Source organism: Staurois parvus, unplaced genomic scaffold, assembly GCF_062004578.1.
Source record: "Staurois parvus isolate SC_StPar_1 unplaced genomic scaffold, SC_StPar_1.0 ptg000186l, whole genome shotgun sequence".
NCBI lineage: Eukaryota > Metazoa > Chordata > Amphibia > Anura > Ranidae > Staurois > Staurois parvus.
In genome coordinates, this window is record NW_028317982.1 from 7,988,468 (window position 1) to 8,014,866 (window position 26,399).

At 45.0% G+C, this 26,399-nt stretch overlaps 1 protein-coding gene across 1 annotated transcript in view; it reads right to left on the reverse strand.

Annotated features, from left to right (window-relative positions):
* TAPT1 (transmembrane anterior posterior transformation 1) overlaps window positions 1-26,043 on the reverse strand; it is a 113,604-nt gene extending 87,561 nt beyond the window's left edge. The window contains exons 1-2 of the mRNA XM_089677445.1: window positions 25,846-26,043; window positions 12,835-12,965 (exon numbers count right to left, since the gene is read on the reverse strand). Of these exons, the coding sequence (XP_089533571.1) occupies window positions 12,835-12,965; window positions 25,846-25,981 (267 nt within the window). The 5' untranslated portion in view covers window positions 25,982-26,043. The remainder of the gene's footprint in view (window positions 1-12,834; window positions 12,966-25,845) is intronic.
* Window positions 26,044-26,399: the final 356 nt, after the last annotated feature.

The window sequence follows — 26,399 nt, forward strand, 5'->3', positions numbered from 1 at the left end:
TCCCACAATAAATGAAGGACTGGTAGATGAATGTACAGTCCAGTTGCAGATAGCTTTTTGTTGTGGGAACCAATAGTGCTGTAGGGCCAAAAGCTCTGGTGACTGAAGTGCATTCCAACAAACAGTTTTCAGCCAGCAGAAGGCTAAAGCCCACTGTTGGTTGATATCGCTCAGTCAGTCCAGGCTCTGGAGAGATCCTGACCTAGAGTATCCCCCCGATACTGGACCAGCAACTGGCTCAGCCTATCGGCTCGCTGTGAGCTGAGCCAGCTGCTCCTGTCCATTCCACATCCCGATGCTACGATGAGCACTGGAGGAGTAGAGCAGACAGCTGGAGACTGACACTCACTTGCTCTCTGCAGGCTGAATTCCGAGAACTGAGCGATCAGTGGTGTTTCATCACTCAGTTCTCGGTCTTGTCAGTGCAGATGGGATCGGTTCTGCTGCCATCTAGGCTAGTAGGAATGTTTTTTTAATTAATGAACTTCTCTTTTAAATGTGCAATACTCTCATCTGCTCCAATGGTCTGATGTCTATGAGGTCCCTCACTAGGGCAAGCATTATCTTCCCAGGCTCTTCTAGATGCCCGGTCTTTGCCCATCTTGAGTAGAAGTTCAGTCATTCTGGCACACAAGCACCAAGCCAAAATGTAAATTGAGATGTTACTGCGCAGCTGCATGCATATTTCAAAAAAAAAAAAAAAAAAAAAAAAAAAAAGACTACGCTGTGGTAACTGTTTTACAGCAGAAGAGACACTGCGAGTCCCACTGCCTTCAATGCAAAGGCACCCCCTTCCCCCCCCCCCTGACTAATGCAAAAGCACTCCCCCCACTGACTTCGAAAGCGCACGCACGCACGCACACACAGGCAAAAATGCCTCCTAATTTTTTTTAATTTTCAATATATTTAATTTTATTTTCTGTCCAATGTTTGTGTTACTTTCAATAAAAGTTATTTTACGTTTCTGGATTGTATTTTTAAAATTAATTCATTTAAAATTCATGATAATAAATAAAAAGTTGAATATAATACAATAATTATAAAAAATATATAAAAAAACAAAAAAAAACTGTTCATTTCGGTTTCAGCCATGTGCATCCTGAATTTTCAGTTTTGGTCCAGAATTTTCATTTCATTGCACCACTATTAGTGTGCACTGCATTCTAGCAAATTATGAAACTTACCTTGAAATGGAGCCCTCCAGCAGCGCACCGTCACTGCTGCAGAGGCTTCCATCTTCACCCAGTCTTCCTTCCGCGTTCCCGGGCTGTGCCCTCTTCAATAGCCAAGCCGCAATGAGATCCCATGCTTATGCCGTTCCTTAACTTATCCAGCTGCCAAACAAGCGAATATCTCCTAAATGGTGACTATTTAGGAGATACTCATTTAACCTACAGGTTAGCTTTATTATAAGATTACCTGTAAGTAAAAATCAAAATGGGGAGTTGACTACCATTTTAAAACGCATGTTAAAAAGCAATACACGTCAGCGTTTGCGTTTACATGACACCATTTAGTTCAGTATTAAAACACGTGTGAAATTTATATTAGCTAGTAAATGGGGTGTACACCTATAGTGGTAATTGTGTGCTCACAAAGATCCCACAGAGACTCCTTTTGTGGAATTCATGAGAATGTCCGTTCAGATCTCATGCCACAAAAACATAAGAAACTGAAACAGTGGCTTAGATTAAAAAAGAAAAAAAAAAAAAAAAAAGCACTTCTTTTGTAAGAAACATCAGACCCCCTTAATGTGTAATTTCATGTCTGAAGGATAATCACCATACAAGGGACAATATTTAAATAACTAGGCAGATATAAAAGTATATTGCCCATATGAAGGTCACATGGGGTATATTGCTTTTGTTTATTTATCAAACAACTGTTTGTTCCTGTAGTAAACTGAAGTCCTACCTGGAAAGGAGCCACAATATGCAGATAGAAGATTATGCCAAGCAGAGTTCTATCTCCATATGGTGCAATTAGATAATCTTAGGAGCATGTGTCAATGAAGATCACTCTGCACTTATCTCCCTGGTTCAGATGTGTGTCTGGGAAGTCCCAGGAATTGTACCAGTCTGTGATAGTCTGACCTTACACCTCCATCTCTCCAGTGGATGAAAGAACAAAGATTAAAGTGGAACGCTGCTAAAACCATCTACACTGTGGAACATGGAGTTTCAGAAAAACAACGTTCTAGAAAAATAAAAAAAACGAGCCATTTATGGAGTCCCAATGCCAGTTAAACACACATGAAAACTGAAATATTCAGGAGCTACCTCTTCGAATTACTGGTGTTAATGAGGGCCCAGGCACAGCATGTCTTCCTATTAGCACCAATGAGCTTAAACTGAAAATGAACCTGGATGTTGGATTTTGATCATCTAATTTGCATAAAACAAGCCCTCCAAGCTCCAGACATAAGATTAAAGGTTTTTTTTAAACCACTTCAAAAACTGGGTCAATTCCGACATTTTTTACATACAGTAAATGTATATATTTGCATATTTTTGCTAGAAAATTACTTAGAAACCCTTAAAGGACAAGTTCACCTTTAAAAAAAATAAATGCACATTTTTGCAAGTAATTGCATTTTTTTTCCCAGGGAGCCTGTAAAGCATCAGCAGATTGTGGGTGCAATGTCAGGCTCTTGTAGACTGTCAATACACTGTCTGCCAGTACCTTCGATATGGGCAGGCAGTTACTGAATGACAAGAAGCTCAATGGATTATGAGATCGCTTACCAGGACTCTTGCAGTTCACTGAGAACTATAAGCGGTCAGCGGCAATGGCTGACTTGTAGGAACTCATTCACAGAACTGGTGCTGCTGGAACCCCGCACAGCCGCAATGTTTTGAATTTATGACAGCAGGTGTGGGGAGAAGGTCCCCTGCCTCCTGTCACAAGGGTGGAGGGATCGGGGGGAGAGGTGCTGCATGCGCAACATGTTACACCCTAAATACGGATCTAATATGTTGAGAAAGGTGAACTTGTATTGAACTGTATTGTTGCTGTATTGTCTCCCGTTATATTGTAAAGCACTGAGCAAACTGTTGGCGCTATATAAATCCTGTATAATAATAATCCTTTAACAATATATATTTTCTGAAAGCAATGGCACACGATATTTGCGCAGCGGTTTATCAAAAGCATATTTTGTGGAAGAATCACACTAAGTCACAAATACATTTTAGTGCCCACAAAACACAATACTCTTATTTTTATAAAATAATATAAAAGATGTTACGCCGAGTAAATAGATACCAAACACGTCACAAGTCCAAATTACGTACACCCATTCAATGGCGACAAACAATGGTACATTAAATTATCCATAGGCAATGCTGTCAAAGCCTTTACAGGTTACTAGTTTCTTGGAGTTACACAGGAGGTCCAGCACTAGAATTACTGCTCTTGCTCTGAGATTCACAGCGATACCTCACGTTTGGTGCTATCCACCGCCTGCAAAAGTGATCAGGTGGATCACTTTTACTTTGTAGAGAATCGCTGGCAGAAAAGAATGATACCAGAATCATGGCAGCTGCAGATCCTCGCATAACCATTTCTAGATGAGAACGTGTATATGAATGTACATCAATCAGGAAGCAGTTAAAGGTCTAAGGCTCTGTTGTCGGAAACTCTGGAAATATTGTACTATGTTTTGGAATTCTTTAAAGGATTCCTACACCAAAACTAACACACTTCAAAGGTTACATCATGTGAAAGAGAAAAGAGCATTCAAAACAGATGTCAAATATTTGCTGGTCTGATATTAAACTTAACTGCTTTCTCGCCACCCTATAGAACTACTGCTGCAGGGCGGTAAAATATATATACACACACACACACACACACACACACACACACACACACACACACATACATATATACACATACATACATACATACACACACACATACACACACACACGTGATTTCAATTTCCGGGTAGGAGGCGCACTAGGGATGTCAATCACCGGGTCCTGGCCGGAGATTCCCCGCCGGCACCTGGCAATTGCCATGTAGAATTGACAGGGGAGACCTGTGTGTAAACACAGGTCTTGCTTCTGCCAGCAAGGACATGCTGCTGTGTATTTCTCTGCATATCAGAGAAATACACAGCAGCATGTCTCCCTAGTAAAACACACACAGCACATCATGTAAAACAGCACACTGTTAACCCTTTGATCGCCCCAGATGTTAACCCCTTCCAGCCCAGTGTCATTAGTAGTGTCAGTGCGTTTTATTAGCACTGATCACTGTATTAGTGTTATTGGGTTGTCAGTGGCAGTTTGTGCCCACCCAGTGTCAGAATGCCTGTCGCAGTCCCACTATAAAATCACTGCTCAGCGCCATTACTAGTATAAAAAAAGAAAAAGAAAAATTCCAGTATATACACGGCCATTTGTAGATACTATAACTTTCACGTAAACCAATAAATTAACATGTATTGAGATTTTTTTTTTTTTAGCAAAGACAGTGTAGAAGAATACACTATGACCTAAATTTATTTGATTTTTTTTACCAGATATGTTTTATAGCAAAAAGTCAAAAATATATTTTTTTTTTCAAAATTGTCTGCTTTTTTTGTTTATAGCGCAAACACACAGGTGATCAAATACCACCGAAAGAAAGCGATGTGTGGGGGAAAAAAAGGACATAAATTTAGTTTATGTACAGCGTTGCATGACCGCCCAATTGTTAGTTAACTAGTTGCCGACCGCAGATAGCCGAATGACGGCTAAACTGCGGCCGGCCAGTTCTGAGTGGACGTCATAGGACGTCCTCCCAGAACGCGCTCTCCTGCGCGCCCCAGGGGGCGCGCACCCGGCGATCTCCGTGATAGCTGTGTCCTACGGACACAGCTGATCACGTGATGTAGTAAAAGGCCAATCATACCGGCCTTTTACCACGTGATCAGCGGTGTCCAATGACACGCTGATCACAGGGAAATGCAAGTGCCGGTTCTCGGCTGCACTTTCCTCACGCTGTCAGATCGTGAGGAAAGTACTGCCGAGAACCGGCAGTTGTCAGAGCGGGGATCGGCACCGATCATCAGGGCACTGATGATCAGTGCCCTGATGATCGGTGCCCAGCAATGCCACCCGCAAGTTCCGCCCACCTGTGCCCAGCAGTGCGCCCACTAGTTCCGCCCACCTGTGCCCAGCAGTGCACCCACCTGTGCCCAGCAGTGCACCCACCTGTGCCACTCTGCAGTGTCACACACCTGTGCCCACCAGTGCCACCCACCTGTGCCCACCAGTGCCACCCATCTGTGCCCACCAGTGCCACCCACCAGTGCCGCCCACCAGTGCTGCCAGTCAGTGCCGCCAGTCAGTGCCCAGGGGTTGTGCCAGTCAGTGCCGCCAGTCAGTGCCCAGCAGTGATGTCTATCAGTACCCATCATCAGTGTCACCTATCAGTGCCGCCTATCAGTGCTGCATATTAGTGCCGCCTATCCGTGACACCTCATTAGTGCTGTCTATCAGTGCCGCCTATCCGTGCCACCTCATTAGTGCTGCCTATCAGTGCCGCCTATCAGTGCCCATCAGTGCTGCCTCATCAACGCACATCAGTGAAGGAGAAAAAATACCTGTTTGAAAAATTTTATAATAGAAACAAAGAAACTTTTTTTTTTTCAAATTTTTTGCACTTTTTTAATTTATAGCGCAAAAAGTAAAGTGCCCAGTGGCGATTAAATACCACCAAAAGAAAGCTCTATTTGTGAGAAAAAAATGATCAAAATTTCATATGGGTACAATGTTGCATGACCGCGCAATTGTCAATCAAAGTGCGGCAGCGCTGAAAGCTGAAAATTGGCCTGGTAAATAAGGGGGTATAAGTGCCTAGTAGGCAAGTGGTTAAAGTAACGCAGCACCATATCGCAAAAAATGGAAAAAGGTGGGCGAGGCTTGCTCAGTCTCTCAACAACGTGCGGAGAAGCTGAGCAAATTACCAGTAAGGCGGATCCCCACATTATTATCAAGATCACTGCAGGGCCTAGACTGGCTTTGTGATGTCACCTGACAGCGGGCTTTAGCCTGCTGTTGGCTGAATCCGAGTAACAGAGTGGAGAATTAAGTGCAATCTTGTGATCTACAGGAGAAGTAGGGCCAAAAGCGTTTTTGCCATACCTTTCCTTGAATACACTGCTCCAAAAAATTAAAGGAACATTTTGCAAATACATCAGATCTCAATGGGGAAAAATATTATGCTGGATATCTATACTGATACAGACTGGGTAGTGTGTTAAAAATGTAAGGATGTCCCATCGTTTGATGGAAATTAAAATTATCAACCTACAAAAAGGACTAAATTCAAAGACACCCTGAAAAACAGTGAAAAAATTATGCAGCAGGCTAGTCCATTTTGCTGAAATTTCATTGAAGAACCTCAAAATGGTACTCCGTCTGTAAGGCCCCCACGTGTTTGTATGCATGCCTGACAATGTTGGGACATGCTCCAAATGAAACAACGGATGGTGTCCTGGGGTATTTCCTCCCAGACCTGGACCAGGGCATCACTGAGCTCCTGGACAGTCTGAGGTGCAACCTAGAGGCAACGGATGGACCAAAACAGGATATCCCAGAGGTGTTCTATTGGATTTAGGTTAGGTGAGCGTGGGGGCCATTCAATGGTATCAATTCCTTTATCCTCCAGGAACTGCCTGCATACTCTCACCACATGAGGCCAGGCATTGTCGTGCACCAGGAGGAACCCAGGACCCACGGCACCAGCATATGGATCCAAGGACAATGGCTCCAAGGATTTCATCCCGATAGCAAACGGCAGTCAGGGTGCCATTGTATAGCCTGTAGAGTTCTGTGCGTCCCTCCATGGATATGCCTCCCCAGACCATCACTGACCCACCAGCAAAACGGTCATGCTGAACGATGTTACAGGCAGCATAACATTCTCCACACCCTTTCATGTCTGTCTCATGTGCTCAGGGTGAACCTGCTCTCATCTGTGAAAAGTGCTGTGCATAAGTGCTGCCAATTCTGGTGTTCAATGGCAAATGCCAATCAAGCTCTAGGGTGCCAGGCAGTGAGCACAGGGTCCACTAGAGGACATCAGGCCCTCAGTCCCCCTTCATGAAGTCTGTTGATTGTTTGATCAGAGACACACCAGTGGCCTGCTGCAGATCATTTTGTAGGGCTCTGGCAGTGCTCATCTTGTTCCTCCTTGCACAAAGGAGCAGATACCGGTCCTGCTGATGGGTTAAGGACCTTGTACAGCTCTGTCCAGCTCTCCTAGAGTAACTGCCTGTCTCCTGGAATCTCCTCCATGCTCTTGAGACTGTGCTGGGAGACACAGCAAACCTTCTGGCAATGGCACGTATTGATGTGCCATCCTGGAAGAGTTGGACTGCCTGTGCACCCTCTGTAGGGTCCAGGTATCACCTCATGCTAGGGTGTGGAGAACGTTATGCTGCCAAATGCAAAACTAGTGAAAAACAGTCAGTAGGGGAGTAGGGAAAAAAAAAAAAAAAAGTCAGTGGCCTCCACATGTAAAACCATTCCTGTGTTGGGGGTTGTTTGCCCATCTACTGCACCTGTTAAATTTCATTAAAACCAAGGCAGGTGAAACTGATTAACAACCCCCTCTGCTACTTAACTGACCAGATCAATATCCCAGGAGTTTAACTGGCTTGATGCTATACGCTGATTAAAAAGTGTCCCTTTAATGTTTTTGAGCAGAGTATTTATATAATACTATGGGAAATTTGTTGTTGAAACAAATTGTCTGGTGTCAGGGTCTCTAAGAAGTTATCATAAATGTGCATGTAGTATATGTGAAAATATACAGATATCAAGAAAAAATATTGTAATATAACCTCCTATTAATATGTTCACTGAAAAAAACAGCAGTCATCCAAGTATGGACTAATTTGGCCTAAAACAGCTGTCGACAGAGGACAAGATGCATGTGACACAGAAGATATAATACTAATGGTGATGGAAATTACCCCCATCTACAGATTTGTTTGGGTTTTTTTTTAAAATGTGTTAAAAGCAGTCATGGGGCTGCTTGGTCTTTGAAGCATGACAAACCCTCCCCAAAAAAGAAAAAAAAAAATGTGAATTTCTGAGCTTCAACTTTGTTCGCTTGAAAAACAATACATGGCACTATATATACAGTGAGGAACAGAAGTATTTGAACACCCTGCGATTTTGCAAGTTCTCCCACTTAGAAATCATGGAGGGGTCTGAAATTCACATTGTAGGTGCATTCCCACTCTGAGAGACAGAATTTAAAAAAAATTCAGGAAATCACATTGTATGATTTTTAAAGAATTTATTTGTCTTGCACTGCTGAACATAAGTATTTGAACACCTGAGAAAATCAGTGTTAATATTTGGTACAGAAGCCTTTGTTTGCAATTACAGAGGTCAAACGTTTCCTGTAGTTCTTGACCAGGTTTGCACACACTGCAACAGGGATTTTGGCCCACTCCTCCACACAGATCTCCTCTAGATCTGTCAGGTTTCGGGGCTGTCGCTGAGCAACACGGAGTGTCAGCTCCCTCCAAAGATGTTCTATTGGATTTAGGTCTGGAGACTGGCTAGGCCACTCCAGAACCTTGATATGCTTCTTACGGAGCCACTCCTTTGTTATCCTGGCTGTGTGCTTCGGGTCGTTGTCATGTTGGAAGACCCAGCCACGACTCATCTTCAATGCTCTGACTGAGGGAAGGAGGTTGTTGCTCAAAATCTCACAATAAATGGCCCCATTAATCAACTCCTTAATACAGTGCAGTCGTCCTGTCCCCTTCACAGAAAAGCACCCCCAAAGGAAGCATGATGTTACCACCATCATGCTTCACAGTAGGGATGATGTTCTTGGGATGCAACTCATCCTTTTTCCTCCAAACACGACGAGTGAAATTTAGACCAAAAAGTTCTACTTTGGTCTCATCTGACCACATGACTTTCTCCCATGCCTCCTCTGGATCATCCAGATGGTCATTGGCAAACTTCAGACAGGCCTGGACATGTGATGACTTGAGCAGGGGAACCTTCCGTGCAATGCATGATTTGAAACCATGACGGCGTAGTGTTCTACCGACAGTTACCTTAGAAAATGTGGTCCCAGCTCTCTTCATGTCATTGTCTCCTCCCTTGTAGTTCTGGGCTGATTCCTCACCTTTCTTATCAGTGATACCCCACGAGGTGAGATCTTGCATGGAGCCCCAGTCCGAGGGAGACTGACAGTCATCTTTAGCCTCTTCCATTTTCTAACAATTGCTCCAACAGTTGATCTATTTTCACCACGGTCCACAATTTTGTCTCTGGTGTCTTTTGACAGCTCTCTGGTCTTGCCCATGGTAGTAGTTGGCATCTGACTGACTGTGGGGTGGACAGGTGCTACTAAGTTAGATTAATGAGTGGAGTAGAGGTGGACTTTTTAAAGGCACAGTAACAGGTCTTTGAGAGCCAGAATTCTTGCTGTTTCTTAGGTGTTCAAATACTTATGTTCAGCAGTGCAAGACAAATAAATTCTTTATAAATCATACAATGTGATTTCCTGAATTTTTTTTTTAAATTCTGTCTCTCAGAGTGGGAATGCACCTACAATGTGAATTTCAGACCCCTCCATGATTTCTAAGTGGGAGAACTTGCAAAATCGCAGGGTGTTCAAATACTTCTGTTCCTCACTGTATTTAAAATAGAAGTGGGCCACGGCACATGCTTATATTGGCCTGGGAACAATCCGTGAAAGGGGTACTGTATGTAGAATACATATGGTCTTGAGAAAGGTGGGCTGTGTGCTGTTGAAACGCTGACATTAAAAAAGAAAAAAAAAAACACATTAGAAATTCTTCCTGCTGCCATTCCTGACGGGCACACTCATTGTCTGCTTCAATATATACAGTATACATACAAACACACAAATGCTTTTATAGGAAAGCATTATATAACAGGACTCGGCGAATCCCAGGCGCCATGGGGACCAGAAATCACGTCCCGGCGCTCGGGATCCCACCAGTCCATCCAACGGGCAACTCATCAAGTAGCCGCCCACTGAGCTCCTCACCTTCTCTCCTCCATGGGCTGCATATCCCATGCCTACCTTGTGTGGGGAGTGATGATTGGGCAGCCTGTCATCCTCCCTCTCCATTGGTCGGAGCTTCCTGACTCCTTTAGGCCCTTCCTCAAATGGGAGGGGAGCTGGGAATGGTGGCTTCTCTGATTGGCTGCCTGGGAAGATAGCGAGGACGGCACATAGAGGAGCTGACAGTAAGCCCCAGTGGGCCCAGGAGTTGGCTGAACTCTATTCCCCAAGTGAGAGGAGACACCCCAGGCACCTGCCTTCCTGTGGTCTCTGCCTTTTCCCTTGCCCAGCACCTCCCTTCCTGCCTCAGTGATCTCCTTTGCACACTGCACACACTGGAGGGGAGGAAAAAAGGCCTAGAGCCACAGCCGCACCACCTCCCAGCTCCTCCCCCAGCTCTGTCTCCCAGCTTCAGACACTTACTGGCTTGCAGCTGCTCCTGAGTCCTGTCGGCAAGGCAATCTATGAGTAGGGGCATTAAAATAAGGGGGGGGGGGGAAATCTTTCTGATCTAATGGAGGTCTCTAAGGGGGAAGGGGACTGTGAGCTAATGGGGGTATCTAAGGGGGGATGCTGACTGCTGCTAATCAGAACCCCTCCCCCCATTTGATCAGAGTCCCCCTATATCATCATCATTCCCTTAGAGACCTCCCATTAAATCAGAGTCCCTTTATATTAGTACCCCCTTAGAGACCCCCTCCCATTAGAGTCTCGTCACATTAGCACCCCCTTAGAGACCCCCCCATTAGATTACAATACCTTCATATTAGCACCCCCCTTAGAGACCCCTCCCATTATATCAGAGTCCCATTTGATCAGCGCCCCCCTTTAGAGATCAACGGTTGGTCATCTCTGTCACTGAAAACAAAGCCTTGCCAGTCAAAAAAAAAAAAAAGGCTCCTAACTTTATCTGGCTAATAGATTCAAAGGAAATTTGTCAAGCCCTGTTACAGAATAAATTTTTTTAAATTTGGTGACTCTCAAAAGAACTTACAGTTGACATCATGACATCAAGCCTTTTTGCCGTAAACAGTAAAAGCACTGTAAGTGCATAGCAAGTTCGAAAATTCCAAGATATTAACACTAAGAGGAGAGAGACATTTTAAAACTGTACCCAGACTGATATTCACCAAATACCCCGCTGGCTTTCATCACTTGGAGACTTCAATGACTAGCTTCTACAATGTGGTGTGTGTCTCAGCCAGTCCACAAGGCTATAAAGGAAGGTATCGCCATCTTAAAGCTGGATTTGTCTTCAGGTCCTATTCACACTTGTCCGTTTTAAAAAAAGAAGTGCATTTCCTGAGAACGTACCCAGTTTGCCCTTGAAGCTGACCTAACAGATAGGTTAGGTCTCCAAAGTGCACTTAATCCTTTAACCACTTCCTGTCCGGACACTTTTACCCCCTTCCTGTCCAGGGCAATTTTCAGCTTTCAGCGCTATCACACTTTGAATGACAATTGCGCGGTCATGCAACACTGTACCCATATGAATTTTTTACCATTTTTTTGAGACAGATAAAACTTTATTTTGGTGGTATTTATTCACCACTGGGATTTTTATTTTTTTGCTATGTAAATGAAAACCTCCAAAAACTTTGAAGAAAAGTGTTTTTCTTATAAAATTTTGCAAATAAATAATAATCTTTCATCATAAATCTTGGCCGAAATGTATTCCATTATCTTTTTAGTAAAAAAAAAAAAATAAGCCAAATTAGTTTATAACCAAAAATTATAATTTTTAAACATTTTTTTCACATTTTTATATTATTATTTTTATTTTTTTTACATACGGTCACCCTAGCAGTACAGTGTCACCATGGTGACACTGTACTACTTGTGGGGGGTGATAAAGATTTTTTTTATTTTTTTTTTTTTTTTACAGCGATTGCTTTTACACCCATATAGGATGTAAAAGCAATCATTTCTCTTTCTCTCTTTCTGCATTCTTGCAGCCATTGAGAACTACTGAATGAGCTGTGATTGGTCACAGCTTGTCACATGGTACAAGGCTGTTGTGAATAGCCTTGTACCATGTGACCTCTGTGATCATTCACAGATTTCACACGTAGTAAGCAATGATGTCACAAGTGATATTTTGCTTACTACTTTGCATGTGATCACTGATTGGCCAATCAGCGATCACATGATCGGGACCTCGTACAGGGGTCCCGTCTGACGATCGGTGTTTCACTGTGTCCGGAGGACACAGCGGGCACCAGATCGCGGTGCTGCACGCTCCCAGGGAGCGCGCACAGCTAGAAATGACGGGTGCCGCTTATGAACGGTAACCCGTCCCTGGAGTGCCTCCGTCCTGCCGTTTATAAACAGCAGGCGGACGGCAAGTGGTTAATGCATCAAAAGGCTCACATTTTGCTGCATGAAAATGCAATCAAATAGAAATCTCATCATTTCCTATGGAGTTGTTCACATTTATACATTGCAATTTAAAGGGGAACCATGAGCCTATTCACACTTACACATGTGCGTTACAGCACAACATGCAACACACTGAACCACATGAGTCCAGCTAAAGTGGCCTCAGCAGCTGAGTGGAAAATTCAACTTTGGAGGGCAATATATTGCCACAGCTATACAGAAATCCAGCATGTGATTCTGGGGAACAGAAATCCTAGGACTCTGTCCACAAATTATCAGCATGAACAGGACTAACATTACCATAAAAAGAGGCGCCAGACAGTAACACGAAATAAATAGTACACATAGCATGAAGGAACAGTGGGGGGGACAGACCACCTGCAGCCAGTCACTACTGACCTTCTCCAGCTCTCTGGGTATTCTCAGACAAGTGTACACCCGCTCTCTCCTTTCCTTGTATTTTGCTTCATTATGTTCCAGGAAGTAACCCCGGGTGAGTTCAGCGCTGATAAACCTGAATAATGAAAGATCTGAAAGAACAACAAAGAAAAGAGTCAAAAAGGAGAAAAACAATTAAAAAGCCTGATATCCTTGTAAAGAAAAAAAAAACAAAAAAAAAAAAACACCACACACCTTTACTTCTACCCCAGTTTTCCAAACAGATTTTCTGTGCACGGTCACACCGGATGCGACTTGCAACTCGCATGCTATTGTCTGCAATTAAAGCAGACATCAGTGCGATTCCGACTAGGTCAGAGCCGCACCAATTTCTAAAGTAATGCATGCACTTCTTCAGGTGCGGCTTGCATAGACACCTGGGCAGATGTCTTTCAAGTCGAATGACATCCGACTTTGAAATCGTGCGACTTCCAGTGAAAAGTCAGGTCAATGTGACCGGGTGTTAGAGCACTGCAATGTTTGTTAGTTAAAGTGGACCTTTCCAGGACTACATTTCCTACCCCTTGCAAAATCCAATGAAAAAAACTTGACTTTTGTCAATTTTTTCAGTTCCTCTAACATTTTTTTTTCTAATTCACAGCCCAGCCCGCCATTTCTAGTCCACCAGGTAGTACTGGAGGAGGATGAATCTGGCACGCGTCATCATGGGATCAGCTGCAAGAACCTGAAAGACAGGTGACTTATGAGGATGTTGAAGAGAAAGATGTTGGCGCTGGACCTGGTGTGACTTGTTGAGTGTGTATGTTTGAGTAAGAAAGGTAAGAGGGGATTTAAAAAAAAAAAAATAAAAAATACATGGGGGGGGATTCTTTAACTTTACATATTGCCCAAGCTCTGAAAAACATAATTTGACAACCTGGTTTCTCGTTAATGACACCACAACCACATCCAAAAAGCCAGAAAACCATAGTCACCCTGCCCCATAATTTATAGATGCCAATATCCTATGATACAACAGAATGCACTACAGATGGACCTGAGGGAGAGGAAACTATTTTTTTTACTTTTTTCATTATTATTATTCAGCATTTATACAGCGCCAGCAGTTTACACAGCGGTTAACAACGTCAGGACAGACATTATACATTACAATACAGGAGGAATCAGAGTCCTGCTCGTTACAGCTTACAATCTAAGAGAGAAGGTCAAGAGATACAAAAGGTAATAACTGTGGGGGATGGGCTGATGGAGAAAATACATGTACAGTTGTTAGGAGGAGGCAGGATAGGCCTCTCTGGAGAGGTGAGTTTTCAGGGATCTTCTAGGTGGACAGAGTAGGAGATAGCAAGACAGATTGGGGTGATGAGTTCCAGAGGATGGGAGAGACTCAACGGAGCTTGAAAGCATGAGGTCCAGGGAGGAACGAAGAGAACGATTAGGTTGGTATTTTGAGACTAGGCTAGTGATGTAGCTGTACTCTTTTCTCCTTTGTTTCTTACTGATCCTCTTTTCAATAACTCCTTTATTACCTTCCCTCACCATATTTCTCCTTCCCCTACCACCCTCCCCCATGACTATCATATCGTCCTTCCATTGCCCCCAAACCCCTACCCCCACCCCCCGTGTTACACGTTTCCTGCTCTTAAATATACAAATTTTTTTCTTTAAATAATGTTCCAAGTTCTACAAATTGTGTTGATATTCTAGCTTTCTTAGCACTTTACTAATGCCAAGTCCATCAAGTGGTATGGATCTGTCTAAATGTCCCCTTTGCTGGAACACCAGGACAAGTTGTAACATAATACAGTCATGTTCCTGGCAACCACTGCAAAGAGCTCAATGTCACCTCTTCAGACTCATTCATAGGCATCTCTCATTAGGCTAAGAAGTTGAATTGTGTCATTATAACAAAATAAGGCTAAAAGCCAGAAAAAGAATGAATCAAAGAAAACCGAACATTTCTCACATTGAGCAAACACCAGCTTCACGTTGCAGCATTGAAATGATCTCATACCATGAAGGTTTTTGGAAAAAAATAAATACAGCCAACTCCAAAGCAAGGTTTAAATAACTCCTTGAAAGCATTTGTTTAAAGCCAACTTCTCTTTTGTGAAATATAAACTACGGCTTTAATTTAAAAGGATTTTTCATTTTTGAACCAACTCCTCTAAAGTTTGCGTGTAAGCAGCCAGCTTCTTTCCTGCCAGGTTATGATTTGAAGCTCATGGAAGTGCCATACACTGGGAAATACATATGATTTACAGCAGTGGTAATCAACTTTGATATGGGGGCCTCAGGTGCAGCCTCCGACATCTTCAAAGAGCCGTACATAAAACTAAAGGAATATTCATTCACAGAGGCAGCAGACACACAACAGGAGACGGTCAGGGACTGCAGCCCTGACGCAGGAGCGGGTCAGGGACTGCAGCCCTGACGCAGGAGCGGGTCAGGGACTGCAGCCCTGACGCAGGAGCGGGTCAGGGACTGCAGCCCTGACGCAGGAGCGGGTCAGGGACTGCAGCCCTGACGCAGGAGCGGGTCAGGGACTGCAGCCCTGACGCAGGAGCGGGTCAGGGACTGCAGCCCTGACGCAGGAGCGGGTCAGGGACTGCAGCCCTGACGCAGGAGCGGGTCAGGGACTGCAGCCCTGACGCAGGAGCGGGTCAGGGACTGCAGCCCTGACGCAGGAGCGGGTCAGGGACTGCAGCCCTGACGCAGGAGCGGGTCAGGGACTGCAGCCCTGACGCAGGAGAGGGTCAGGGACTGCAGCCCTGACGCAGGAGAGGGTCAGAGGCTGGGGACATGATATAGGAATTGTTGGAAACTGGGAACATGTTTCAAGAGAGTCACAGACTGGAGACACATTACATGAGACTGCAAAGATGACTGCTATGGGGGAATAAGGGAAACACAGACTAGTGTCTGAAGGGGCCCCAAAGGCAGTACAATAAGGGCCAAAGGGCTTCATGTAGCCCCTGGGCCGCAGGTTGGGCACCAGGGGCCTACAGCAATGAATGCGATTTTGTAAACACAAACCATCATAGCAGTATGTGTATAAAAGGTGGGTGACATCTTACAAACAATATTGTATTGGGTGTAATAGAACTTGCAGTCTAATGCCCACAATACAAAGGATTTGCAGCTGCACCAGCAATCACAGCCTGTTGTATTCTGGAATGTATAAAATAAATGCTGGATCATTGTGTTTTCAGCACAGATGTCTAATCAGAAGAATTTGTGTACAGTTATGGATGGCTTTTGTTCACCTGGCGAGCTGGAGTTTATATCTAGGCCGACAATAGACACCATTGCGTCACTGTGCTATTCATTTTTGTGTCCCAAAGCTCTTAAAAAAAAAAAAAAAAAAAAAAAAAAAAGTTGCATGCATCATGGACAAGAGGTTAGAAAATTGAGGTCCCAAGTGTAGTACTTGCTTGCCATGTAAAAACCATCATAACACGATTTATATTTATTCACTCTTTATATCAATAAAAGAAATAAGGCAAAATATTGTTTCAATGTTATTACTGATTAACTGGCAGTTAGCATTTGACCTTTATGTGCTGTGATAGTACAATACAAGAACTGGGATGTCACAAGCATTAGAAACACACTGGTGAGCCTCCAGAAAGAACACTGCCAAGTAGTGGAGGTCAGTGCCGATACCCAGGAACAAACATGCTGTACAATGTATACATACACAGTATATATGCCCAAAGTTTTACACTGAGCAGGATTTTAGATTCTCAATGGCCGTGTGCACGAGGCCTTTAAAGCAGAACTCTGGGCAAAATGTTTTATTTTCCCATGCAGTGGGACTGTGCGGTTCTCAAGTCCAGAGCCGGCCTATTGGCATGATGACATCAGGAACAGTCCATTCACAAGTACTCTAGCATGGGAGGGCAGGAGCGCCAGGGACCATCTTGCACTTGAAAGATCGGCAGGATTAGGTACGTATATTTCCACTCTCCAAACCCTTAGACCAGTGGTTCTCAACCTGAGGGTCGCGACCCCTTTGGGGGTCGAACGACCCTTTCACAGGGGTCCCCTAAAACTATCAGAAAACACATATTTCCGATGTGTAAAGAGCAGCTACTGTGTTGAAAGCAGCTGCTGTGTTGAAAGCAGCTACTGTGTTGAAAGCAGCTACTGTGTTGAAAGCAGCTACTGTGTTGAAAGCAGCTACTGTGTTGAAAGCAGCTACTGTGTTGAAAGCAGCTACTGTGTTGAAAGCAGCTACTGTGTTGAAAGCAGCTACTGTGTTGAAAGCAGCTACTGTGTTGAAAGCAGCTACTGTGTTGAAAGCAGCTACTGTGTTGAAAGCAGCTACTGTGTTGAAAGCAGCTACTGTGTTGAAAGCAGCTACTGTGTTGAAAGCAGCTACTGTGTTGAAAGCAGCAGTATTGGAGGTAAAACGACACTCATGAATTATAATTACTGGGTAAATAATTATATGGTTGGGGGTCACCACAACATGAGGAACTGTATTAAAGGGTCACGGCATTAGGAAGGTTGAGAACCACTGCCCTAGACAAAAACAAGCAGTTAACCCAGGCACAGCCCCACTGCATGGGAAATTAAATATTTTATCTGGAATTCTTCTATAATTATTTATTCCAACAAATGCTATGTGCATTCATGAGCTATGAAAAGTAGCAGAGAAGAATACTACACATGGGACCCATTGCGAATTCACCCTTTCATATCTTTAAGTTGTACTTAAAAATATGGCCTTGATAGCCACAAAGGATATAAATCCACTCTGAGTGCACCTAATACTTTGCAAAGTCAGATATTACTTTGTAAAAGTAGCAATAACACTAGTGTGCTGTGAACAGCCTGTGCAGAAAGCAACATTGTGGGAGGGACCAAGGAGGCTCCACCCACTTCAGGCTGCCTACAGAAAACTAGCAGAGGGGCTGAATACAAGACCAGTCACCTTGCACAAGGGGAGAACAACAGTGACTGCCCTTTATTAAACAGATCTAGAAAAAAAAAAAAAAATGCAAAAAGCACATTGTGGTTCAAGTAAGAATACGCATGACACTTGTATTTAAGCAATCATTTTTTTATCTTGAGTTCCATTTAAGGCCCCTTCCAGGAGGGGAAAACTCAGTCCTGATCAGCAGGGGAACTGCTCACAGAGCAGAGCAGTCGAATGACAGGTCCGTGTCTGCTCAGTTTCTGCAGAGTGCACATGGACAGGGCCTACTCTGCACTATGGGTGGTTGGATGTAAACGGTCTCTGCTGTCCATGTACACCCAACTACCCTCTGATCCGCCTAAATGGAAGAGGACAAATCCCCTTGCATTTTCTGTGACCGAATCAGACCCATAGGTATTCAAGTACAAACAAACACAAGTCTGTCTACACCTGCCTGTCCATAGGGGTGAATGGACCAACCAGTTAGGTCTGCATGAAAAAACTGACAGGCAGATCTGATTGGACCTGCAGTGTTAACGGGACTGAAAATGTGAGCCATTATTGTAATGTTCACCTGAAAGTTATTTTTCATGCATTTTGTAGGCCCGAATCTCACTGGGCATTTGCCCAGCTCTTCTCAGCACCTGGAGAAAGCAGCGTCAAAAATGTGCCTAAAACCACATTTTGTGCAAATGCGTTTATGTATGTGAGGAGCTTACACTTTCATTTATTTAACTGACCAGAATACTAATTTATTCTAGCCATTGGAATGAACCATCAAATGCTTGACCTGCCTAGCCTCAATTCCTATTTTGGCAATGGGACAGGAAGTGAAGGGAAATCTCCGCAATGGGACACAGATGGCAAAAACAAAAAACTGACAGGGGTTATAACCCTCTCTTACTATATCCAAAGTGTAATAAAAACAAGTACTTTAAAGAGCAAGTACATTCAAAATGATTTTCTTAGTTTGGTCTAGAGCAGGTAAGAGGTAGACAGAGTCTGCCAGGTTTTTAATGGGTATCCCTGTTAGTCCTGTGAGTAGGCACTGCTGTGTCACTCATTTCACAGAGCCTGTCTTCTGAATTAAAGAGGTGCATTTGCGCACACATATTGCTGGTACAGCATCCTATTCATTTGAATTTAAGAAAGGAAGGAGAAGAAGTCTTTGGTTCTTTTTTTTTTTTTAAATGTCATGTGAACAGCTGATATGTGGGGTGCCATTAAGAATTAATGACACCCTCTGCATGTCTGTGCTAGAGTGCAGCATGTTTCTGTGCGAGTCTGGAACGTGCGCGGTTCTGAACGGGTTCCTGACCTCCACTAGTGAGAACCTCAGGAGATTGTACCACGTCTCCTTTCAAAAGTCATGGGAGATCTCTTTAGCAGACAAAAACAAAAGCACATTTTTAGTAGAGTGGGTAAGTTTTAAAACTTCTGCCTTATTTTCTGTCTGTGCCTTCCTATCCCAATCACAATCACACACCCTATGTGTGCAGGCATCTTATGTACCAGAAAGGGGGAAATCTCCCCAACTTGCAGAACTTGTATAACTCCTGACTTGATACTATACAGAGGGGAATGCTTCCATCGCTAGAACTGGTCCTCCAAAGTCCTTTGCCAAACAGTCACTTCCGGGGGTGTCGATCTCTGCAGTCTCCTGCAGAAGATTCAATATATTCTATAGAGGTATGGGCTTGGTAAAACATTTGATTATATGACAGGGTCACTTTACATGTGAATTCATAGGGAAAAACTGATGCTGGGAGTAAGTATAGCTGTTTAATAGGGGGACTATAGAGCAAACGTATAAACTATAAAGTAGCTGCTCACATCCACCAATCAGGTTTCACGTTTCTTTCCAGGGTAAATAAACTCTGCCTCTGGACACAATACTCTACACCACGGGTGTCAAACTGGCGGCCCTCCAGCTGTTGCCAAACTACAAGTCCCATGAGGCATTGCAAGATTGACAGTTGCAAGCATGACTCCCAAAGGCAGAGGCATGATGGGACTTGTGGTTTTGCAACTGCTGGCGGGCTACCAGTTTGACACCTCTGCTGTACACTATGGCTGACAAAACATGGCCAATTTGATGTGGCCAGTCTGTGTGCTGCCAACATTCCGCAGAAACACTAATCAGAGGCTCCTTTGATGGCAGGCTCTATCTGCAAACAGCTACTCAGAAGAGTGGTTATAGCAGCGAGATCGCTGGCAATTGATTTATACAGAGTACAACTCTGACAGCCGCCGCTCACTGCTGCAGCCGTTTACAAGGTGCTTGCAAGCGCCATTTACAACCGCCAGCAGGAATCCACTGATTTTTGCTGGTGGCAGCCTGAGCGGCTACTGAAAGTGGCATTATATATCAGTCCTAACACAACCCCCCATTCATTCCTCCCCCCCCCCTTCCGGAATCTTCTTCTAGACTGGTTTCCTCCTGCAGCTACATGCTACAGCTACAGGGATGACCAAGCATATTAGCAAATCCAGTAAAATCGGCAAATCACATTTCTTAGCTTCCTAGATTGACAAATGTCTACTTCCCTGAACTGTGGGTTTCCCCAAACATCAAGAAGACCTGAATGGAAATATAAAGGAAATTTGCTGAATTCCCAATGCTCTGGCTTCCGTCAGATAGATGAGAAAGATGTGATGATAGATGTGCAAATCGGATTTTATTCCTGAATACTTCTATGTAGATACAGTATGTCTGATGTGAATTAGGTGTCATGTAACGTACAAGTCCCAAACAGAATGGATAAGTCAGCATGAATATGAATAAATATATACCTGCCCTTCAGAAGATTTATCCCCCTTCTTCACCAGGCCATTTTTTGTTATGTGGCGCTGTGTTACTTTAACTGACAATTGCACGGTCATCCAACGCTGTGCATAAATGAAATTTATATCATTTTTTCCCACAAATAGAGCTTTCTTTTGTTGGTATTTGATCACCGCTACGTTTATTTTTTGCACTATAAACAAACACTGACAATTTTGAAAAAAAAACCATATTTTTGACTTTTTGCTATAAAACATATCCAATGAAAATATAATTTAAAAAAATGTCGTCATAACTTTAGGCCAAAATGTATTCTGCTATATGTCTTGCTAAAAAAAAAAAAATCCCAATAAGTGTATAATAATTGGTTTATGTGAAAGTTATAGCGTTTACAAATGGCGGAATATATACTGGAATTTTAAGTTATTTATTTTTTTATACTAGTAATGGCGGTGATCAGCGACTTATAGAGGGACTGCAGGATTGCGGCGGGCAATCTGACACTGGAGGGAACTGACTGCCACTCACATCACCATGACACTAATACAGTGATCAGTGTTAATAAAAAGCACTGACACTGTACTAATGACACTGGGCAGGAAGAGGTTAACATCTGGGGCGATCCAAGGGTTAACTGTGTTAGGGAGTGATTTGATTGTGTACTATGTGCGGTTTCACTAAGCAGACCTGCTGCTTTCTTGCACAGCAGAGACAAAAAGCAGTACGTCCATGATGACAGGAGAGAGATCTGTGTTGTTTACACACAGATCTCTCCCCTCTCAGCTTTGCCGACGATCACTGAGTCCCGGCCGAAAATCATTGGCCGGGACTCAGTGAAGAGCACTGTGTGCTGCCATGTGCAGAATTTTCATAGGCATTTGAGAAGCATTAAAAACGCTTCCCAAACGCCTGCTGACAAAGATAGTGTGAACGTAGCCTAAGGACTACATTTCTCATTGTACCTTGTACCTGCAAGCAGGGATTCCTGTACCGACTGTCTCCTGAGACTTCTCTTAGCACCTCTGTAGCACAGAAAGCAGGCTCTGTGAAATGTGTAACACAGCAATGCCTACTCACAGGGGATAGTCAATATGTCACAGAATTCAAGGAAGTAAATGTGTGGGGATCTTCATCTTCACAGAGTAAGTTTGCAAACTTCAAGATTCTTCAGATTAAGCCTGGGTTCACAAATATGCGGTGCAATTGTAAAGGCCGGTGAAGTGCGATTTCTTTATTGCACTGCAGATGCAATTCCGCTGAAAATTGTTAAGGTGTGATTGGAAAGCGCACCCGCACCACACTGAATACTGCACAGGACCATTTTTAGAAAAAAATAATGAATTAATTAAAAGGCCCGCTTGTATGTGAATGGGCTCCACAGAAAAGGGTTTTATTTTCAAGTCATGCAAATTGGTGCAATTCAAAATGTATCCAAATTCACATATCTGTGTGTGAACTGAGGCGAACCTGGTTCTAAAGCCTAAACATTTTTTACCTTATTGCATTCCCTGCAGTAAAGTGTTACTAAACCCCGGACCCTGCATTCACCCATACATGGTCTCCCCCAGACCCTGCATTCACCCATACATGGTCTCCCCCGGACCCTGCATTCACCCATACATGGTCTCCCCCGGACCCTGCATTCACCCATACATGGTCTCCCCCGGACCCTGCATTCACCCATACATGGTCTCCCCCGGACCCTGCATTCACCCATACATGGTCTCCCCCGGACCCTGCATTCACCCATACATGGTCTCCCCCGGACCCTGCATTCACCCATACATGGTCTCCCCCGGACCCTGCATTCACCCATACATGGTCTCCCCCGGACCCTGCATTCACCCATACATGGTCTCCCCCGGACCCTGCATTCACCCATACATGGTCTCCCCCGGACCCTGCATTCACCCATACATGGTCTCCCCCAGACCCTGCATTTACCCATACATGGTCTCCCCCAGACCCTGCATTCACCCATACATGGTCTCCCCCAGACCCTGCATTCACCCATACATGGTCTCCTCCAGACCCTGCATTCACCCATACATGGTCTCCCATAGTACACAGAGCATGGAATTGCAATTATTTTAGTAAATATAAATTGCTAAAAATCTTCTCATCAGCAGTTAGAGCAGTCTTGGGACTTCTATCAGTGTCCAGCCAAGCACTGTTTAAAGCTTGTAGAAGGAGATTTCATTCAGCTCTAGGAGAATGCAGGACCCCGTCTGGACATTGCTGATTAGCCCTGTGATGATCACATGCAACCCTAAAAAAAAAAAAAAACACTCTCTAGCAATACACACCAAACTGAGTATATGCAGAGTGCCTTCTGGGGCTCTGTACTATCAGTGGATAGATTGGGAACTGTGGAAGAAGGTAAGGATTAGAGAAGATAGGATCAAACAGCCTTTTACACAATGCAGAGGATTAACCCCTTAGATTCTACATTGAGTATTTTCACATTTTACTGCATATACAGACTGATTTTACTGTTGTGGGTTTAGTAACACTTTAAAGGTAAAAATGTTTAGGTACCAATATTGCCCCCTCACTGCCCCCCCGCCCCACTATACTGACTGGAGTCCTAACTCGACCCAGTTCTGTGCCTGTCTGCAGTGGCTGTTCTCTCCTGGTTCTCACAGGCTTTGCCGAGACCGCAGAAGCCATTGTCCCCTGCTGCTGTCAGTCAAATCCTGTGATGAGGTAGCAGGTGGGGGGTTGCTGTGCAGGTAGTGTAGCTTGGGGTTGAGCCTGCAGGTGTGCAACAATAGAAAGTAGCTTCCTATGGTGTCACACCAAGAAGAGGAGGAGCAAGGGGGGGACCCAAGAGGAGGAGGATTCAAGATTGCAGGTATGCATATTAGGACATATGGTTTGTGCAGTGTGCTCAGATCATAGCTCCAAGTCTACAATTCACGACCTTTCCCAATCAAACCCTGAGAATATCTGACACCATGTGTGCCATTTAATATGAGCAGACAATCAGACAAAGGGAAAAGATTCTGCTTACGCCAGCGTGAACTATATATCTCCATAGTAAAAGTGACTGGATATTCATGGTAATTATAGCACCGCTCTCTTTATTATGCCAATAAACTCCGGATAAAAGCTGTCCCAGTTCTGAAACACAAGAACACTAACACAAGGGAAGGGGGGGGATGTAATGACATGCTCTGCACAGACACTGCAACAGGACATTAAACTGGCCCAGACGTGGATGCTTCTATGTTGTTGGATGACATTTATGACCCAGCTGGTCAATAGTACTGACCAAGACAAGGTGAGGATCTATATTCCATGGAACACTCGCCCAGAGCCAATACTGAAGCTAAACCCCAACCATCATCCATCCATCCCCCTCCTGCACCACAACCGCCCTGAGTACAATCTGTTGCAGTGCCTTGTATTCTGCAATGGTAGCAGAAAGTCATGGGAGCTGCACTTGCCAAGTAGCAGCAGCTATTAGATTGTGAAAGATCAGAGCTGACAACCTGTGATCTGCAGGAGAAGCACAACCCCTACACACGAGGAGCGGGGTGTGCCGAATCCTGCACCTCAACCTCTCACATCCTCCAAGTTGTCCCTGCCAGGTCTGCCTGCGGTTTAATAGAATCCTGTATAGGACTGCTCACCTACTGATTACCTGTACATAGCGCGACGTAGAATCGCAGACAAAGTGCAAACAGCAGACTACAATGGAGGGACAAAGAAAGTGCTGCGGGGAGCGAGGCCCCCAATGGTAAACAATGAGCACGAGGACAGTCAGGCCGGGGACAGCTGTCAGGTGATCCCTCCACTCCCTGACAGAAGCAGCCAGAAACAACAAACACAATTACTAACCCCCCCCCCCGGACTGCTCCAATACATCCTTCTGGCATACGCAGGGTTAACCATCAGTCACTCCATTGTACCCTCCTGTCCCTTATGAAGCTCCAACACCCGCCCACTAATCCAACTACACCAGCCATCAATCACAACTTCCACACACCCAGCTGCCAATCACAGCCTCCCTACACCCCGCCAATCAATCAGCACCATCCAATACCCCTCCATCACCTATATCCTCCTGTCATCCTCATCCTCCATCACCTATATCCTCCATCACCTATATCCTCCATGCAACCTCCTCTCATCCTCCATCACCTATATCCTCCATGCACCCTCCTCTCATCCTCCACCTATATCCTCCTGTCATCCTCATCCTCCATCACCTATATCCTCCTGTCATCCTCATCCTCCATCACCTATATCCTCCCTGCACCCTCCATCACCTATATCCTCCCTGCACCCTCCATCACCTATATCCTCCCTGCACCCACCTGTCATCCTCCATCACCTATATCCTCCTGTCACCCTCATCCTCCATGGATCCACATCCACCCTCATCCTCCCTGCACACTCATGTCATCCTCATCCTCCATGGATCCACATCCTCCCTGCACACTCCTGTCATCCTCATCCTCCATGGATCCACAGCCTCCTGTCATCCTCATCCTCCATGGATCCACATCCTACCTGCGCCCTCCATGGATCCACATCCTACCTGCACCCTCCTGTCATCCTCATCCTCCATGGATCCACATCCTCCATGCATCTTCCTATCATCCTCATCCACCATGGATCCACATCCTCCCTGCATCCTCCTCTCATCCACCATGTATCCACATCCTACATGCACCCTCCTGTCATCCTCCTCCTCCTCCCTGCACCCTCCTCAATGGATCCACATCCTCCCTGCACCCTTCTCTCATCCACCATGTATCCACATCCTCCATGCACCCACCTGTCACCCTCATCCTCCATGCACCCACCTGTCACCCACATCCTCCATGCACCCACCTGTCACCCACATCCTCCATGCACCCACCTGTCACCCACATCCTCCATTTACCCTCCTCTCACATTCTCCATGCACTTTCCTGTCACCTACATCCTTCATGCAACCCCCCCACACACCCTTCATGCACCCCCCCCCCCCATGCACCCCCAACACCCACATCCTCCATGTACTCTCCTCTCACATACTCTATGCACCCCCTGTCACCCACATCCTCCATGCACCCCACTGTCACATACATCCTCCATGCACCCCACTGTCACATACATCCTCCATGCACCCCCGTCACATACATCCTCCATGCACCCCCCTGTCACATACATCCCCCATGCACCCTCCTGTCACATACATCCTCCATGCACCCCCTGCCCCCGCTGTCACCCACATCCTCCATGCACCCCCTGCCCCCGCTGTCACCCACATCCTCCATGCACACACAGCTGTCACCGCTCCCCTCCTCACCAGACAGGTTCCTCCTCCTCTCCCTCGCCCTCCTCCCGTCGGTCCTCTCATAGAAGCCCAGGGTCTCTGCCGTGGCGGCTCTCTTCCCTCCATCCTCCTCTTTGTCCTCTCCGCTCAGAGCCGCCGCGTCCGCCATCCCCAGCCGCGGCGGCAACTAGTGCAGAGCCGAGTCTACCAAACAGCGGACGTCATCACAAGGCGCCGCTCAGGGTGGAAGGAACGCTGACTGCGCTTACTGAGGAGGCGGGGACTGGACGCACCTGCAGCCATTTTGATTATGGTCATCCTGCCCGGACCTCATGACTTCATACATTAGGCACCTGGTGTGAGGAGCCGTGTGTGGTGGGCTCAGTTACCTCGCCTGCTGTGTCTGGGTTCAGGGACTCAACATCTGTCCTGTACATACAATGGCTTTACTATAGAAGGGCTTGAACTCCAATAGTTTTACAATGTTTGAGCTACCAATACCATCTACAGAGAAGACACTGTCACCCATGTACTCCCCGCACCCTCCTCCTGTCACCCCTGTACTCCCCGCACCCTCCTCCTGTCAC